This window comes from Myxine glutinosa, chromosome 5 (assembly GCF_964187855.1).
Source record: "Myxine glutinosa chromosome 5, kmMyxGlut1.1, whole genome shotgun sequence".
NCBI lineage: Eukaryota > Metazoa > Chordata > Myxini > Myxiniformes > Myxinidae > Myxine > Myxine glutinosa.
In genome coordinates this window covers 18674999-18695122 of record NC_136265.1, presented here as the reverse complement: position 1 = coordinate 18695122, position 20124 = coordinate 18674999, and the positions used below count along the sequence as shown (strand labels likewise).

The 20124-nt window shown below is 43.4% G+C and overlaps 2 protein-coding genes across 2 annotated transcripts in view; both read right to left on the bottom strand.

Annotated features, from left to right (window-relative positions):
* The window catches only part of LOC144892212 (uncharacterized), a 623022-nt gene that overhangs the window by 468692 nt on the left and 134206 nt on the right, over positions 1-20124 (bottom strand). The gene's annotated exons all lie outside the window — the stretch shown is intronic.
* The window catches only part of LOC137428722 (voltage-dependent T-type calcium channel subunit alpha-1H-like), a 231558-nt gene that overhangs the window by 129381 nt on the left and 82053 nt on the right, over positions 1-20124 (bottom strand). Inside the window, exons 10-11 of the mRNA XM_078777047.1 lie at positions 2030-2215; positions 1795-1912 (exon numbers count right to left, since the gene is read on the bottom strand). Of these exons, the coding sequence (XP_078633173.1) occupies positions 1795-1912; positions 2030-2215 (304 nt within the window). The remainder of the gene's footprint in view (positions 1-1794; positions 1913-2029; positions 2216-20124) is intronic.

The window sequence follows — 20124 nt, the reverse complement described above, 5'->3', positions numbered from 1 at the left end:
ACAAGGGGAAAGGTGACCCTATGGACTGTGGCTCGTATCGAGCGATAAAGTTATTCGAGCATGGAATGAAGGTATTGGAAAGGGTGTTGGAGAGGAGGATAAGGAAGAAAGTGAAGATCGACGAAATGCAGTTTGGATTTATGCCAAGAAGAGGAACGACAGACGCGTTTTTTATTGTAAGGCAGTTGCAGGAGAAGTACATGGAAAAAAGGAAGAAGTTGTTTCTTGGGTTTGTTGATCTGGAGAAAGCATTTGATAGGGGTCCATGCGAAGCAGTGACATGGGCATTGAGGAAGTTAGGAGTGGAGGAATGGTTGATCAGAGTCGTGATGGCAATGTACAAAAGATCGCGCACAGCTGTAAGGACGAAGGACGGGAACAGTGGTGAGTTTGAGGTGAAGGTGGGAGTGCATCAGGGGTCGGTACTAAGTCCACTACTATTTGTAGCTGTGATGGAGGTGCTGGCTCAGACCGTAAAGGAGGGTTTACCGTGGGAGTTGTTGTATGCAGATGATCTGGTGTTGATTGCGGAAAGTATGGATGGACTGAAGGAAAAGATGAACAAGTGGAAGGAATGTATGGAGACAAAAGGTCTGAAGGTGAATATCAGAAAGACGAAGGTGATGGCAAGTGGTAAAGCATGTGGTGAGGTGGAAAGAACTGGGAAGTGGCCGTGTGCTGTGTGCAGGAAGGGTGGCGGAGTGAACTCCATTCAATGTACAATGTGCGCTGAGTGGATTCATCAAAAATGTCGTGGTCTGAGAGGGTCATTAACCAGTGTGGCAGCTACATTCAAATGTAAGGTGTGCACAGAGGGAGCTACAGATGGAGGAAATGTTGAGTTGGATCTTGGAGACGGCGTGAAGCTGGAAGGTGTGAAAACATTTTGCTACCTCGGAGACATGCTGAATGGAGAAGGTGGATCATACTCGGCAACAGTTGCTGGAGTGAGATGTGCATGGAAGAAGTTTCGGGAACTGAGTGGCGTGCTGATGAGGAGGGGAGCGTCGTTGAAGCTGAAGGGAAAGGTGTATGCTGCATGTGTGAAAAGTGTTATGATTTATGGGAGCGAGACATGGGTATTGAACGTAGAGCAGCAACGAAGGCTGGAAAGGGTGGAAATGTGAATGGTTCGGTGGATGTGCGGAGTGTCGTTGAGAGAGAGGAAGACAAATGATGAATTGCGAAAGATGATGGGAATAGAGCCTGTGATTGATGCTGTGAAGAGGAACAGGTTGAGATGGTTTGGTCATGTGTTGAGGAAGGATGAAAGTGACTGGTTGAGAAGAGTGATGGAAATGTATGTGGAAAGAAGTAGAGGACGGGGAAGACCGAGAAAGACTTGGCTAAAGATGGTGGAAGAAGAAATGCGGGCAAGGGGGTTAACAAGGAGAGATGCAGAAAATAGGGCAAATGGAGAAGATTGTCATGGGGACCGCAACGCTAACCCCCGCTCTAGCAGGGAAAATGGCCTTAAAATGCATGTTGTTGTTGTTGTTATATATTGTATTAGGTGATTTTGGGGCACGATTACCTGCCATTCCAGTTATTAAATAGTTCGCTGGTTTGTTTTAAAGCATGACGGGGCAAATAAATCCATGTTATTACATTCGAAAATTACCTTCAAACACAATTAGAAATGGATATTTTATCTTTGGTAAACAAAACACTCTTTCTGACACAACATTGCACACACATGCCCATGAGGTTGTTAAACACCTTGTCCAACAGTCCAATTGCACCCAAAACAAATGTATAAAGTTTGTACACATCATATAAGTGAACGTCAGGTACCTGGAAAACGGTGACAATGGCCCAAAGCAACGAGTCAAAGTTCTTGCGGTCAGGAAGGGTGTCTCCTCTCTTAGTTTGTGTGCTGAACTTACACCCAAACAGGTGCATGCCCAGAATGCTGAGAGAGTGGGTGGGCAGCACAATGGCATCCATTAGTGTTAAAAAAATTATTGCATACCTGTACATGTATACCGTAAGACTTATTCGCAAACAATTGCTCCCTCCAGTGATCTACCTGAAGATGAAGATGAAGAGCATGAGCAACATGCAGAAGGTGGCAACGTTATCCATCGTCCGCATGAGGACCACTAGTTGACGACGCAGGGCCGGCAGAAAGCGCACGAGTTTGAGTACACGCAGTAGACGAAAGGTGCGAAGTACGGATAGTCCGCCTCCTGATTGGCCAACGATTTCCCAAATACTGCCGGGATGACAGGAGAAAGTGGATGTCTCTAGTTGAGGACCGACGCCCTCAATGAGAGATTACGAGTACAGAAATGACACAAGATAAGTAAAAATGCATCGTATTGTGGTACGTCACAATAACAACAGCATACAATGATTGTTCTGTCATGACGTCATGCAAAATTACGTCGATGAAAAATGAAGGTTTGCTACAGGTTTTACTTTTATACAAAGGCCTTGGCTCATTGGGAAGGTGAATGTCAAAATGACAAAGGGTAGCGGGTTTACAAACTACCAAGGGGTATATGGGTGAGGGGATGCACGTACACCAAAGAGGCAAGGCAGATGTCTCTCCATCCAGCAAACCATCCAATCCACTTCTCTGGACAGCTATTCCAAGAGGTGTAGTGGCTACATCTCTTTGGCCTATTATCTGCCAATCAGATCACATCAAAGGCTGTACTCCCTGTGTTATTACTCCTTTCCTCCCTATGTATGTCCACCCCACCATGCAGTGCGGTAGTTTGTAAACTTGCTGCACTTTGTTGTTCACCTCCTCCACGAGCTTACACCCTTTATATACTGAAGAATTAATAGACCACCTCAACCCATGTAGAGTTAAAAAAAAAAGTTTATTTAAAAGGTCAAATAAAAAATAAAAATTCAATACGTTTAGCACCGTTAATGCAGTCTAATACACCACCTAATTTAACATGTCCCAGTACTATGAAACTGAAGGGTTTTGAAAGTGGGAAAAAGCGATTTGTATTCTGCAGTGCTATAGTAAATAATTTAATTCAAATAAAATAAAGACTTTAAATGTTGTAAAAAAAATATCTGGAAGTTCACCGCCATTGATGCAGCGCCTTATACACAACCTTATTTAACACGTACATTAGGTATTCATGTCTGTTGATTGTGTCCTTTATGACGTCCTTAAAAACAGTGAGTTTCCTGTTTGGAATGATTCTCATTTCTGTTCCAGACAAGCAGACAGAATTTTGTTTTTATCTCACTTTTCTCTGTGCTACTACGCATGTGCCATCGGGACAAATTCAAAGCCAAAGTACTATGAAACTACAGGTTCGTTTTCCGATTGATGGTCCGATTTGTGTTCAAAATATAACATTCAATCGAAATCAAGTAGTTCCTCGATCATAAACTGACATATGTGGACAGACAGACACACCGACAAAGTAAACCAATTACTTAACCCTACTTTTCGCTTCGCATGTGCCAGGTAATAAAGAAACCAGAACAACACTCTTTGACGTCACGACGTCGACAGATATTTATCCGCCCACATTATTACATCATGATAATACTTGTACCAAGTTTGATTTAAATCCATTCAGCTGTTCTCAAGTTATCACATTACCTGACATGACCTATGACCTTTGACCTCTTGACCCCCAAAATTTAGTCAATTCATGGTTACATCATTATACATACCTGAACCAAGTATTAATTTAAATCCCTTCAGCTGTTCACAAGTTATCACATTTTTTACCTGTCATGACCTCTGACCTTTGACCTCTTGACCCCAAAATTTATTCAGTTAATGTTTACATCATTATACATACCTGTACCAAGTTTTAATTTAAATCCCTTCAGCTGTTCACAAGTTATCACATTTTTACCTGACATGACCTCTGACCTTTGGCCTTTTACCTCGGTACCCCAAAATCGAATCAGTTGATCTTTACATCATTGTACATATCTGTACCAAGTTTGAATTATGTTTTAAAATTTGAGAAGCGACATAGTACTGGCGAAGAGAATTTGGGCACAAATGAATGAGCGGTTATGGAGGAAGGTAATGACAATATTTTAAGGCTTATATTGAAATGTTAACTTTGGAAAATTCCTTCAAAACTAGGCCCGAAGAACAGCATCAATCGACCGCAGCACCGGGAGTGAAAGTGCTTTCACATTCAGATTTATTAATTATTTAAAAGTTCTGGCTTTTTGTTATCTTCAAAGCACGTCCCTTCACATTTAGCGCACGCAGATACCAGTTTGCCAAATTTAGATGTCGCTTCACACAAAGATTTAACCAGCGCCATTTTCTTTCCATAAAATATGATTAAAGAGATGAAAACAACATCCGACCTTCTGACATCAATATTTCCCGCTCGGAAACCGGAGAAGTTGGGGAGAAAAAAAAGTGTTTTATGTAAATCTGCTAGCTTGGCGTGCGCAGCGCAAAGTGCGGGAAAGCAATTGGTTCACTCCGTCTGTGTGTCTGTCATTCTATGCTCGAGGAACTAGTTAATTCTTTTAATTTTATTTCACATTTTGAACACGAGTCAACTTATTTGCATTTCCAAAGATCTGCAGTTTAGCGGTACGTTGGCTCTTAATTTGGAAATATTGTACGGCTTCTCATCCCGCATGTGCACAGAGGAGTAAAGCGATTGCTTCAGTTCTTTTGCCTGTCTGGCTTTGAAACAAAATAGCAAATCCTTCCAAACAGGAAACTTACTGTTTTTAAGGATGTTGTAAAGGACACAAGCAACAGGTACGGAAAACCAATGGCACTGGTGTTAGATAAGGTGGTGTAAAAGACACTGCAGCAATGGCAGTGAACTACCGATTAAGTTTTTTTTTTTCCTGAAGCTTGACAGCCAACCATAGAAATGAATGCTGGGTTGTCTGAGACAGCAACTGAGGTCGGTTCCACGACTGTAGCAAATGGGGCAGATCGAGCAGCAATGCCCAATGAGGCCATCTGCTCGGCCGAAGAAGACCCGGATTGAGGGCAAAAACGTTTCAAATGATCAAACTCGCCACAGGCAAAACATTTTAACGTGCTGATTGAGGCATACACTATTTTATTTTATTTTTGGATACAATATCGAGGCTCGTGAAAGAGCAAACATGAATCACACAGAAAGACAAACCGACACATAAAACATATAACATCGGGAGCGGTAGACAAGATGGGGAGAGAGGAGGAAGGACACAAACACAACATTTGAGAGCAGGGACATCGAGGGAACTGTGGGAGGGAGAGGGCTTGGGGGGAGGTGGGAGAGGTATAAAACATATGGACACTGCAAGGACTTCCAGGAAAGAAGTTGGAATTTCAAAAAAGTGTATCTGGGGTGAATTAGCTGGGGTAGAAAAGATCAAGGTTTTGTATGGGGGAAGATAAGAGATGCTGGTGAACAGCTGTTTTAAAGACCTGGACGGGGGAGTGGGATTGAAGGGAGTGGGGAGTTTGTTCCATAGGCGGGAGAAAAGAGGAATGAAGGAGTGAAGGTGAGCAGAGAGCCTAGATTTTGGCAGTTTAACCATAAGAGGGTTGCTGGCAGATCTTGTGCGACCTGTAGGAATATTTGGGGGACAGAGCACAGAGAGAGCTGGAGGAGCAAGGCTGGAGAAGAGTCGGTAGAAGACAGAAAGACCACCAACCTGCCTGCCTGCGGTGAGTGAGTGAAAGGCCCTCGGAGATTCCAATCGCAGGAGATTCATTGCAGGAGACGCTGACGATTCCAATCGCAGGAGCTTCATCGCAGGAGATTCCAATGATTCCGAAAGCTTTGGTTTCAACAGCATGGAGCCGAGCTAGGTGTGAGGCAGGAGCACCGGCCTAGAGAGGGGAACAGTATTCCATTGAGCTGCGGATGAAAGCCTTGTATGTGGTGAGGAGCTCAGGTGTGCCAAGGAAGGACTTCGCACGACGCAGGATGCCCAGTCGGCGACTGGCTTTGGCGGCCAGCTTGGAAATGTGGTTTTCCCAAGAAAGATCATGGCAGATAGTGAGACCCAAAAGATTGAGCGACAGAACTTCTTGGAGAGGATTGTTGAGAAATTAGATGGGAGGGTTTTCCAGTCGGTCTTTTCGGAGAGACATAGTAAGAGTATGAGATTTGTCAGGATTGAAAGACATGTTCCACTTGTTGGACCAGTCTGTGATTTTGTCCAGGTCTGCAGAGAGTGAGGAGGCTGCAGACTGCCGACCTGAGGGATGAGGAATGGAGCGGCAGAGAGTGCAGTCATCAGCAAAGAGACAGAGAGGATTTTCCAGAGAGTCGTAGAGATCATTGATGAAGACCAGAAATAGCACAGGGCCCAGAACACTACCTTGGGGAACTCCAGCCAGAACAGGAAGGGGAGATGAGAGAAATCCATTCAGGGCCACACTTTGACTATGACCAGAGAGGAAGTCTGCATGCCATGCGTGGAGATTTCCATGGATACCATAGGAGGAGAGTTTGTTGAGCAGAGCTGGGTGCCAGACTGTATCGAAGGCACGTGATATGTCAAGGGAGACAGCTCTGATTTCCTGTTTGGCATTGAGGACCTCCATCCATTGTTGAGACAGCAGAAGCAGCATGTCCAGAGTAGAGTGACCTGGTCTGAAACCAAATTGATGACCAGAGATCAAGCCATTGGAGAAGAGGAAGGATTTGATATCCGAAGCAATGATGGATTCCATGACTTTGCTGATAAAATTGGAAGCAGGCTGATTGGTCTGTAGTTGCAAGGATCTGTTTTTGCACCTTTTTTTTGTGTAAAGCGGTAATGTTTGCTGATTTCCAAGATGCTGGCAGATGACCTTGAGCAAAAGAGGGTGAAAAGAACAGAGAGAGGGTGAGAAAGAGTGGCAGAGCAGGATTTTAGGACCCGTGGGCTGATGCCGTCTGGTCCAGTTGCAGAATCAGAGCCGAGGTTTGACAAAAACTTCTCCACCTTGTCAGGAGAGAAGGACACAGAGTCCAGGAGCAGTTGGGTTCGACTGGTTAAGGTGGGAACAGAGAGAGATGGGTTTGGGACACAAGATTTTGAGGCAAACACAGAGATGACGCATTCGGCTTTGTCACATTAAGTTATGATTGAGAGTTATGATTGTCAACACGGAAATAAAAACCGAATACTCTGAACATTATCCACATGAGAGGTGGGAAGTACCATGTACGGTTGTACGCCCATCACCGACAAGACACCACATGCTTAGCTGGCCCGTTATGACAGCCCGAAGCAACACTGTAACCTGAGATACCACAGAGCCAAACCAAGATAATTCAGTTATTTGTCTCATTCTTAATAAACGGTGGGACATTAGAAAGTGTTACTTTCACGGTTGGTGTATGGAGTCGCGAAGCCAAGACAAAGTGGCCTTTATCAGTAGAAAAACAAGGCGCGATAATTTTATGCATCAATTGCTCTTCAGCTATGAAAATTAGTCCGCACTTGTTCATCCAAGTAAGTAAGCTGTGCAGATCTTGTCTATCCCGATAATGCTGCCCATGGCAATGACAATATATTCTACACCAACCTCATCCTGAGGAACACAAATAATGCCCTGCTTCTGTGTAAGGGCTTTAAGGGCTTTAAGGGCCGCATATTGGGAATGCGTCGATATTCTAATGTTAAAGCTTTCCACAGGATATACCAAAGCTAGTATAGGGGAAAACATGGAGAAAGCAAAGGAAGGGAAGACAAAAGAAAAAGAAGACAATTACAGATGCATTCAAAGTACACCGCCCACTGGCTAAATAAATAAATAACATATCCTCCAGCGTGCGGCACATAGAGACGGTATTGGGAAGGAGAAGTGTACAATAAATTGATTGATTCATTGCATAATTAAAAGAAATAAATAATAATCATAAAAAAATTAATTTCTTAATCAATTGGCGACTAGAACACCTAAACCACCACTGTTTCATCTGAATCTTTAACTTTTTGAAAATGAATGAATTAGTCAAATAATTAAATAATTAATCTATTAATTGAATAATCGATTAATCAATAAATCAAAAATACCCTTTACAACCAAATCACTTGGTCATTGTCATGTCCAAATATCAGCTTCCCAGCTCAAAAGGTGCCTGAGAGATTTCCCAGATGAGAAAGAAAATACAGTAAATAAGTACTTAATAAATTAATCCCCCCCCCACCCCCCTCGCATGCCTCCTCCCCCTCCCACAGATCTCCCGAATTCCTTGCTCTCCATCTTGTCTCCCGCTCCCTTTATCATATGTTTTATGTGTCAGTTTGTCTTTTTGTGATCAATGTTAGCTCTTACATGAGCGTCGATCTTGTATACAAAAAATAAAAATAAATAAAAATAAATCAATAATAATTAAATTAGGAATCTATTAATTGATGAATCATAAAACAAAAAATACATTTTTGCCAAAGTACTTGCTCACTATTGTGCCCAAATGTCAGCTTCCTAGCTCAAAGGATGGCTGAGATATCGCCTGGACAAACAAACAAGAAATATGTTGTGCATAGCACGATACTTGCGAAATTCCTAAAACAAGTTGTTGGCCTATAATGACCTCAAAAATAATTGGTGGTTGAATTCAGTGACCTGGTATGCAAATTCTCTTAAAATCTTAAGTCAATCAGATGAAAATTGAGGATTTTAGAAATTTTGCCTATGTTGATCTTTTGGCCTATGTTGTCCTTTTAGCTGATGTTGACCTCAAAAATACTTGGTGGTTGAATTCAGTATCCAGATATCGAAATCCTCTTAAAATTTCAAGTCAATCAGATGAAAACTGAGGATTTTAGAAATTTGGCCTACATTGACCTTTTGGCATTTATTGACTTCAAAAATAGTTGGGGGGTTGAATTCAGTGACCAGTTTCGCAAAAACTTTTTTAATTTCAAGTTAATTCGATGAAAATTGAGGATTTTAGAATTTGACCTTTGTTGACCTTTTGGTCTATGTTGACCTTTTGGCCTATGTTGACCTCAAAAATACTTGGTGGTTGAATTCAGTGTCCAGATATGCAAATCCTCTTCAAATTTCGAGTCAAGCGGATGAAAATTGAGAATTTTAGAAATTTGGCCTATGTTTACCTTTTGGCCTATGTTGATCTCAAAAATAGTTGGTTGTTGAATTCAGTGACTAGATATGCAAATCGTCTTCAAATTTCAGGTCAATCGGATGAAAATTTAGGATTTTAGAAATTCGGCCTATGTTTACCTTTTGGCCTATCTTGACCTCAAAAATACTTGGTGGTTGAATTCAGTGTCCAGATATGCAAATCCTCTTAAAATTTCAAGTCAAGCGGATGAAAATTGAGGATTTTAGAAATTCAGCCTATGTTTACCTTTTGGCCTATGTTGACCTCAAAAATAGTTGGTGGTTGAATTCAGTGACCAGATATGCAAATCCTCTTCAAAATTCAGGTCAATCGGATGAAAATTGAGGATTTTAGAAATTTGACAAAGCTGGTGACCTTTGGCCTATGTTGACCTATTGACCTTTTAACCCCAAAAACAAAAGGCTTCTTGCTTATGACTAACTCTACCATTTGGTGAAGTTTTGTGAAGATTGGTTGAAAATTGTGACCTATAGGCGACTGACGAATAAAGACAGACAGACAGACAGACAGACACAGAATAACGCACAAGACCAACCAATATACTTGAAAAACCTTCGATTTTCGCAAGTAATGAAAAATCACTCATAGAGCGACATTTGGCAAAAGAGAACAAAGTAGAATGGCACTCGGTAGAGCATCCTTTTGACCTCATAAATAATTGGTGGTTGAATTATGTGAGCTGATATGCAAATCAAAGTTTAAGTTAATCAGATGAAAATTGACAATTTTAGAAATTTGACCTATGTTAACCTTTTGACCTATGTTGACCTCAAAAATAGTTGGTAGTTTGTTTCAGTAATCTGACATGAAAATCCTATTCAGATTTCAAGTCAATCGGATGAAAATTGAGGATTCTAGAAATTTGAAAAAAGTGGTTGACCTATGTCCTATGTTGACCTTGTGACCTATGTTGACCTCAAAAATAGTTGTTGATTGAATTCAGCTAACTGATATGTAAATCCCCTTCAATTTTCAAGTCAATCGGATGAAAATTGAGGATTTTAGAAATTTGATATTGTTGTTGACCTTTGCCCTCTGTTGACCTTTTGGCCTATGCTGATGTCAAAAATAGTTGGTGGTTGAATTCAGTTAGCCAATATGTAAATCCTTTTCAAATTTTCAAGTTACTGTAATAGAAAAGGTTAGCTCTTACACGAACCTTGATCTTGTATCCCCAAAAAAATAAAAAATAAACTGAAAAAGTGAACTGTGTACGTTTTGTATCCCACCGATCGGCCAGATCTGCATCCGGACCTGAACCAGAATCGAATTGGCTTGTTCTTATGACATACCTAACTCATCCACCCAGTTTTGTTATGATGCCACACACTGGACCAAACCAAACCAAACCAAATTTCATCCGAATCCGTTGATTAGTTTTTCAGATATCCTGCTCACAGACAAACAGGGAAATGGACAGACAGGGGTGGAAACATAAACTCCATCCACCTTCGGTGGTGGAGGTAATAAAGGGTTATAGATGGAAACAGGAGCAAGGGGTAAGCAGCGCCCCACAATTGCAAGTGTGCAACAGCCGCTGTGCAGAAAAGGGAGAGAGAGATGGAGAGAGATGGAGAGAGATTGGAGAGAGATTGGAGACAGATGGAGAGAGATTGGAGACAGATGGAGAGAGATGGAGAGAGATTGGAGACAGATGGAGAGAGATTGGAGAGAGATTGGAGAGAGATTGGAGACAGATGGAGAGAGATTGGAGACAGATGGAGAGAGATGGAGAGAGATGGAGAGATTGGAGAGAGATTGGAGACAGATGGAGAGAGATTGGAGACAGGTGGAGACAGATGGAGAGAGATGGAGAGAGATGGAGAGAGATTGGGAGAGATGGAGAGAGATTGGAGAGAGATTGGAGAGAGATTGGAGAGAGATGGAGGGAGATGGAGGGAGATGGAGAGAGATGGGAGAGAGATTGGAGAGAGATGGAGAGAGATGGGGAGAGATGGAGAGAGATTGGAGAGAGATTGGAGAGAGATGGAGGGAGATGGAGAGAGATGGAGGGAGATGGAGAGAGATGGGAGAGAGATTGGAGAGAGATGGAGGGAGATGGAGATAGATGGGGAGAGATTGAGAGAGAGATTGGAGAGAGATTGGAGACATATGGAGAGAGATGGAGAGAGAGATTGGAGAGAGATTGGAGACATATGGAGAGAGATGGAGAGAGATTGGAGAGATGGAGACAGATTGGAGACAGATGGAGAGAGATGGAGGGAGATGCAGGGAGATGGAGAGAGATGGAGAGAGATGGAGGGAGATGGAGAGAGATGGAGGGAGATGGAGAGAGATTGAGAGAGAGATTGGAGACATATGGAGAGAGATTGGAGACATATGGAGAGAGATTGGAGGGAGATGGAGAGAGATTGAGAGAGATCGAGAGAGATGGAGAGATTGGAGAGAGATTGGAGACAGATGGAGAGAGATTGGAGACAGGTGGAGACAGATGGAGAGAGATGGAGAGAGATGGAGAGAGATTGGAGAGAGATGGGGAGAGATGGAGAGAGATTGGAGAGAGATTGGAGAGAGATTGGAGAGAGATTGGAGAGAGATGGAGAGAGATTGGAGAGAGATTGGAGACAGATGGAGAGAGATTGGAGACAGATGGAGAGAGATTGGAGACAGGTGGAGACAGATGGAGAGAGATGGAGAGAGATGGAGAGAGATGGAGAGAGATGGGGAGAGATGGAGAGAGATTGGAGAGAGATTGGAGAGAGATGGAGGGAGATGGAGAGAGATGGAGGGAGATGGAGAGAGATGGGAGAGAGATTGGAGAGAGATGGAGAGAGATGGGGAGAGATGGAGAGAGATTGGAGAGAGATTGGAGAGAGATGGAGGGAGATGGAGAGAGATGGAGGGAGATGGAGAGAGATGGGAGAGAGATTGGAGAGAGATGGAGGGAGATGGAGATAGATGGGGAGAGATTGAGAGAGAGATTGGAGAGAGATTGGAGACATATGAAGAGAGATGGAGAGAGAGATTGGAGAGAGATTGGAGACATATGGAGAGAGATGGAGAGAGATTGGAGAGATGGAGACAGATTGGAGACAGATGGAGAGAGATGGAGGGAGATGCAGGGAGATGGAGAGAGATGGAGAGAGATGGAGAGAGATGGAGGGAGATGGAGAGAGATGGAGGGAGATGGAGAGAGATTGAGAGAGAGATTGGAGACATATGGAGAGAGATTGGAGAGAGATTGGAGACATATGGAGAGAGATTGGAGGGAGATGGAGAGAGATTGAGAGAGATCGAGAGAGATGGAGGGAGATGGAGATAGATGGATGAATCTGAAGATTTACTTTACTACTACTGTTTGCCTGTTTCATTGGCCATCCAAATTGTCAGCTGGGAACCGTCCCTCATCGCGATTTTGAGCCTTTACTCCCAGTGCCAATGGAAATGTTCAGACAGCGCAGCAACATGTGAAACGCCTTTATTCAGACCATGACATTCATGGCACGTTAAGGAAACCTTGCCACGATGGAGCTTAACCTCCCTTCGGCCACCATTACACATCTCGACCCAAATTTCCATCACCGAAAATGGCTTCATTTATGGAAAGACAGTGCCAAAGATAGAAGAAAGACAGTCGAGGGAGGTTGAGGACTGCCAATTCCAAAAAGGTCACGGCACAGACGTGTGCGAGAGCTGCTATGCAACTCAGGCATCATAATTAAAATAGGATATCAAAGATTCTGTTATCGTGCACAGGCATGCCGCGCAGGCCCTGCACAAGACAAAAGAGAATGGTAGGGCCACCTTTCAGTACAAACGGGACGTGTCGACAGCTACTTCAATGTCTAACTGGCTGAAGGCTGTGCTGATCACATTTCCTCCAAAGTTTAGTTTCTAAACATAAAAATGCTGATGATGTTTATAGAAGGACAGCTTTATGAGAAGCACCATTGTGGCAGAAATGGATGACAGTTGGGTGGATAGGTTGATTGATGGAAAATCTTTCTTGTGAAAAGGTCCATCTGCTTATTAACCCCTTCAGCCACTGCTAATGGCACTGATATTCATGCTTTTAAAGTCACTGTCCTTCGGAAGGCCAATTGTAAGAAAAGTATGGAATACTTATACTTTGCTGAGTCTGGAAGTCTCAAGAATGGAATCTCAAATTGATCAAAAATGATACGCTGGCTTAAAATTAACCTCTTCATAAAAATCTGACCTGGTCGTAAAAGAAAAGCTAGAAAGCATGTGAAAATGCAAAGCCCGTCCACGTCCGTTTGTCCTCGGTCGTCTTCCTCTTCTTCTGTATGCTCAAAATAACAAAAACAGTTAAAAAAAAAACACAAAAGGAAAATTGATTATTTTACACAACCTTGAACTTTGACCTTTTGATCTAAAAATGTATTCGGCTTGTAGCTTTTCATTGGTGAACCAATTAAGACACACAATAATCAATAATCAATTTTGTTAGCTCTTTCACGAGCCTCGATTCAGTATACAAAAAATAAAAATAAAAATAAAAATTCAGTGACCGAATATGCAAATTCTTAAAATTTCAGGTCAATGTGATGAAAATGGATAATTTTATGTGATGCTGACCTTTGACCTTTTGATAAAATTATTAATTTCCCTTCTCCATATTATTATAATAAAGCTTTGGTGAAAATTTGATGACAAAGCTGAAATGGTAAAAAAAAGTTACGGCCTGGACAGACACAAACACACACAGACACAGACACACACACATACATACCTACACATACACACAGACACACACACACACAAACACAAACACACAGATAGACAGACATACAGACACCAAGAAGACATCATGCAGAGCATGAGACTCGCAAAATCGACTCCTCCCCCCCAAAAAGGTTGTCATGGATACATCAAATTGTCCATTTCATCAAGATTAAAATTGAAGATCTAAATCAAAGCTCAGATCAATCGGATTAAAATTGATGATTTTTCAGATGAAAATTGATATTTTAAGTTTGACCTTGAGTTGACCTTTGACCTTGAATAGCAAGTTTCCCAAATCAGCGATACACTATGTAATTGCTGTTTAATTTACAAGTTACCGTAATAGGATGAACATTGATGATTTTGAAAGTTTGACCTTGAGTTGACCTATTACCCTTTGACTTAAAAAATAGTACGTTTCCCAATTCAGTGACTCAATATACAAATGCTGTTCAATTTACAAGTCAATTGGATGAGAAATGGCGATTTTAGAAATTCGACCTCCAGATGACCTTTGACCTCAAAATCACCACCATCTCTTATCTTCCCCCATCCAAAACCTTGATCTTTTCTACCCCCACTAATTCACCCCAGATCCACCTTGTTTGAAATTCCAACTTCCTTCCCTGGAAGTCCTGGCAGTGTCCATATGTTTATACCTCTCCACCACCCCCCCCCCCCCCCCGTTCACATGCCTCCCCCCAAAGCCCTCTCCCTCCCACAGATCTCTCGATGTCTCCATGTCTCTCGGTCCCTGCTCTCAAATGTTTTGTTTGTGTCCTTCCCCCTCTCTCCCCATCTTGTCTACCGCTCCCGATGTTATTTGTTGTATGTGTCTGTTTGTCTTTCTGTGTGATTAATGTTCGCTCTTTCACGAGCCTCGATCTTGTATGCAAAAAAAAAAAAAAAAAAAAAAAAAAAATTGGCTTCTCAATTGTGATGACCTCTACAACTTGGTCAATTTTCACGATGATCGGTTTAAAATTGTGACCTGTAGGTGATTAACAGACAGACAGACAGAATAACAAACGCAACCGACCAAAACAGTTGAAAAATCTTCGATTTTTTTTTTTTTTTTTTTTTTTTTTCTTTTTGTATACAAGATCGAGGCTCGTGAAAGAGCGAACATTAATCACACAGAAAGACAAACCGACACATGAAACATATAACATCGGGAGCGGTAGACAAGATGGGGAGAGAGGGGGAAGGACACAAACACAACATTTGAGAGCAGGGACCGAGAGACATGGAGACATCGAGAGATCTGAGAGAGGGCGAGGGCTTTGGGGGGGGGGGGGGCATGGGAAGGGGGCGGTGGGAGAGGTATAAAACATATGGACACTGCCAGGACTTCCAGGAAAGAGGTTGGAATTTCAAACAAGGTGGATCTGGGGTGAATTAGCGGGGGTAGAAAAGATCAAGGTTTTGGATGGGGGAAGATAAGAGATGGTGGTGAACAACTGTTTTAAAGACCTGGAGGGAGGAGTGGGATTGAAGGGAGTGAGGGAGTTTGTTCCAGAGGCGGGAGAAAAGAGGAATGAAAGAGTGAAGGTGAGCAGAGAGCCGAGATTTCGGCAGTTTAACCATCAGAGGGTTGCTGGCAGATCTTGTGCGACCTGTAGGAATATTTGGGGGACAGAGCACAGAGAGAGCTGGGGGTGCAAGGCCGGAGAGGAGTCGGTAGAAGACAGAAAGACCACCTACCTGCCTGCGGTGAGTGAGTGAAAGGCCCTCAGATGTAGCTTCATCACGGGAGATTCCAATAATTCTGAAAGCTTTGGTTTCAACAGCGTGAAGCCGAGCTAGGTGTGAGGCAGGAGCACCGGCCCATAGGGGAGAACAGTATTCCATTGAGCTGCGGATGAAAGCCTTGTATGTGGTGAGGAGCTCAGGTGTGCCGAGGAAGGACTTGGCACGACGGAGGATGCCCAGTCGGCGACTGGCTTTGGAGGCCAGCTTGGAAATGTGGTTTTCCCAAGAAAGATCATGGCAGATAGTGAGACCCAAAATCTTGAGCGACAGAACTTCTTGGAGAGGATTGTTGAGAAAGTAGATGGGAGGGTTGTCCAGTCGATCTTTTCGGAGAGACATAGTAAGAGTGTGAGATTTGTCAGGATTGAAAGACATGTTCCACTTGTTTGACCAGTCTGTGATTTTGTCCAGGTCTTCAGAGAGTGAGGAGGCAGCAGACTGCCGATCTGAGGGAAGAGGAATGGAGCGGCAGAGAGTGGAGTCATCAGCAAAGAGATAGAGAGGATTTTCGAGAGAGTCAGAGAGATCATTGATGAAGACCAGAAAAAGCACGGGGCCCAGAACACTGCCTTGGGGAACTCCAGCCTGAACAGGAAGAGGAGATGAGAGAAACCCATTCAGGGCCACACGTTGACGACGACTAGAGAGGAAGTCCGCCAGCCATGCGTGGAGATTTCCATGGATACCAAAGGAGGAGAGTTTGGTGAGCAGAGCGGGGTGCCAGACCGTGTCGAAGGCACGTGATATGTCGAGGGAGACAGCTCTAATTTCCTGTTTGGCATTGAGGACCTCCATCCATTGTTGAGACAGCAGAAGCAGCATGTCCAGAGTAGAGTGACCTGGTCTGAAACCAAATTGATGATCAGAGATCAAGCCATTGGAGAAGAGGAAAGATTTCATATCCGAAGCAATGATGGATTCCATGACTTTGCTGATAATTGGGAGAAGGCTGATTGGTCTGTAGTTGCTAGGATCTGTTTTTGCACCTTTTTTGTGCAAAGCGGTGATGTTGGCTGATTTCCAAGCAGATGGCAGTTGACCTTGAGCAAAAGAGAGGGTGAAGAGAACAGAGAGAGGGTGAGATAGAGCAGCAGAGCAGGATTTTAGGACCCGTGGGCTGATGCCGTCGGGTCCAGTTGCAGAATCGGAGTCGAGGGTTGACAGAAACTTTTCCACCTTGTCAGGAGGAAAGGACACGGAGTCCAGGAGCAGCAGGGTACGACTGGGTATGGTGGGTACAGAGAGGGATGGGTTTGGGACACAAGATTTAGAGGCAAACACAGAGTTGAGGCATTCAGCTTTTTCACGTGCGGAGTCAGCTGTGTCGCCGTTTGAGGTAAGGGAGGGGATGGAGGGGGAACAAACACCAGAAACGGATTTGACCAGACGCCACCAGGATTTGGAAGAGGGAGACAGATAAGAGAGTTCGGTCTTGAGAACGGAGAGATATTGTTTCCTGGCTCTCCTGAGGGTGGACACACACTTGTTTCGGGCTTTGTGAAAGGAAATGAGATTTCCTTCCGTTGGATTTGCTTTCCAGGAGACGAAGGCAAGTTGTTTCTGGGCAACAGCCTCACCACAAGATTCCGTGTACCATGGACGGGAGGAAGGGTATGACAACTGAAGACGAGATGGGATAAATCTGTGCATGAGAGAGAGCAATTTACTTTGGAAGAATTCCCAGGATGAGTTGATGTCAGAGGTGGTAGAGATGGGAGACCAGTCCAGATGATTGATGGCTGCTTGAAGACCGTGCCAGTTGGCCTGAGTGAAATGCCAGACTCGTCGACGCTGAGCAGGCTCCCTGAGGATGGTCAGAGAGATGTCCACTTTAACAAGGACATGATCAGATGATCCGATCGGAGCAGAAGAAGAGCAGCAGACATTTTCAGGGAAGTTAGTCATAACCAAGTCCAGAAGAGAAGATGTTCCGTTGACTGAGATCCGGGTCGGGAAATTGACAGATTGTGTCAGTCCCAGTGAGTCGCAGAAGTCCTTTGCTGAGGAGCCATGGCTGGTGAGAGAGGTACCCACACCCAGCCAACTGGCATGATGACAGTTGAAATCACCACATATGAGGAAGAGAGAGTTGGGATGAGTAGATAGAAGTTGGTCCATATCATCAGACAGCGAGATGTAGATGGAGTCATCACTGTTTGGTGGACGGTACAACACACATATGAACAAGAGGTGGGAGCGAAGGGGAAGCCGTAGCCAGAGGTATTCCTGGGGGTGAGGTGGAGAGAGTGCAGTGCAGGGCGAGTGAGGAAGAGAGTTTTTGATAAAGATAGCAACCCCGCCTCCAGGACGAGGCTCAGGTCTATCATACCGGAGGAGGGAGTAGCCCGGGAGAGATACTATGGAATCAGAGACATCATAAAGGTCTCTGACCATCATAAAGGTTTAAAATTGTGAATACTTGAACACTGTGCGGATTTTGCAAGTAATGCGTTTTATTTATAACATATGCATTTTAAACCTCTTTAAACCCTCATTTAAATTGAGTTATGTACTTGAAGATTGTAGAACACAAATCACCTTTGTGATTCCACATACTTCCATGAACCATGCAATACAGTATATCGATATTCATCATTACAGGGAGGTCGCGTCCTGCCGACGTACCAATCAATAAAGCCTCCATCTCCTAATTGAGACTGGTCGTCATCTTATTACAGTGTATGGTTGATGTACAAGACCCCTTCACTAGTGCTAAACTTCCGGATTAAAAAAAGATCTTTAAAATCACAATTTTATTAAAATTAAAGTACGGGAGTTCCTTGTCGTTCGTTGTTTTCCCCTTTGTGGATTCGCTCTATCCCGATGAATTTATTGAGACGACGTTTGCGGATTGTGGTCAATGCGCTCGAATAATCGTGGGATGGCGGACTATTCCCCCCCCATTTATTCACCTTATTAACATTGGCCGTCAACACGACCTTCCAACATCATCATCGCCATCATCTCCATAAACTCCTCTATCGTCGCCACCATCAGCATCAACATCACATCACCAGTTCCTCATTATTATTATTATTAAAGGTAAGTTTGATGACCTTAACTCAAGAAAATAAACTTTATTGTATGTTCTTAGCAACTCTTTTATTCATGAAAATAAATAACACAAAAACAATGCGCAAACATGTTAATTAAGACGGCAGGTTGGACAATTTTAAAGTTATTTTTCACCATGTTAGGTGAAATAAAGTCCCTAACTCTATTTTCCCCATTACCGCCTAAGTTTGCGCATCGCGGATTTGCAGTTCACGGTAATTTTCAAGAATGAAACACCCGCCAACGGCAAGGCGCACCTGAATATACTTAAACACTGCGCGAGGTATCGAGAATACTTGAACACTGCACAAGGTATAGTGAATACTTGAACACTGCGCAAGGTATCGTGAATACTTGAACACTGCGCAAGGTATCATGAATACTTGAACACTGCGCAAGGTATCGTGAATACTTGAACACTGCGCAAGGTATCGTGAATACTTGAACACTGCGCCAGGTATCGTGAATACTTGAACACTGTGCAGGGTATCGTGAATACTTGAACACTGCACAAGGTATCGTGAATACTTGAACACTGCGCATGCGCAAGGTATCGTGAATACTTGAACACTGCACAAGGTATCGTGAATACTTGAACACTGCGCAAGGTATCGTGAATACTTGAACACTGCGCCAGGTATCGTGAATACTTGAACACTGTGCAGGGTATCGTGAGTACTTGAACACTGCGCGAGGTATTGTGAATACTTGAACACAGTGCGGGGTATCGTGAATACTTGAATACTGCGCAGATTATTGTGAATACTTGAACACTGTGCGGAGTATCGTGACTACTTGAACACTGTGCGAGGTGTCGTGATTACGTGAACACTGCACAGGGTATCGTGAATACCTGAACACTGCACAGGGTATCGTGAATACTTGAACACTGCACAGGGTATCGTGAATACTTGAACACTGCACAGGGTATCGTGAATACTTGAACACTGTGTCGAGTATCGTGAATACTTGAACACTGTGTGGAGTATTGTGAATACTTGAACACTGCACAGGGTATCGTGAATACTTGAACACTGCACAGATTATTGTGAATACTTGAACTCTGCACAGATTATTGTGAATACTTGAACATGGGCGAGGTGTCGTGAATTCTTGAACACTGCGCAGATTATTGTGAATACTTGAACACTGTGCGGGGTATCGTGAATACTTGAACACTGCGCAGATTGTTGTGAATACTTGAACACTGCACAGGGTATCGTGAATACTTGAACACTGTGTGGAGTATCGTGAATACTTGAACACTGCACAGGGTATCGTGAATACTTGAACACTGCACAGATTATTGTGAATACTTGAACACTGTGCGGGGTATCATAAATACTTGAACACTGCGCAGATTATTGGGAATACTTGAACACTGTGCGGAGTATCGTGAATACTTGAACACTGTGCGGGGTATCGTAAATACTTGAACACTGTGCAGATTATTGGGAATACTTGAACACTGCGCAGATTATTGGGAATACTTGAACACTGTGCGGGGTATCGTGAATACTTGAACACTGTGCGGAGTATCGTGAATACTTGAACACTGCGC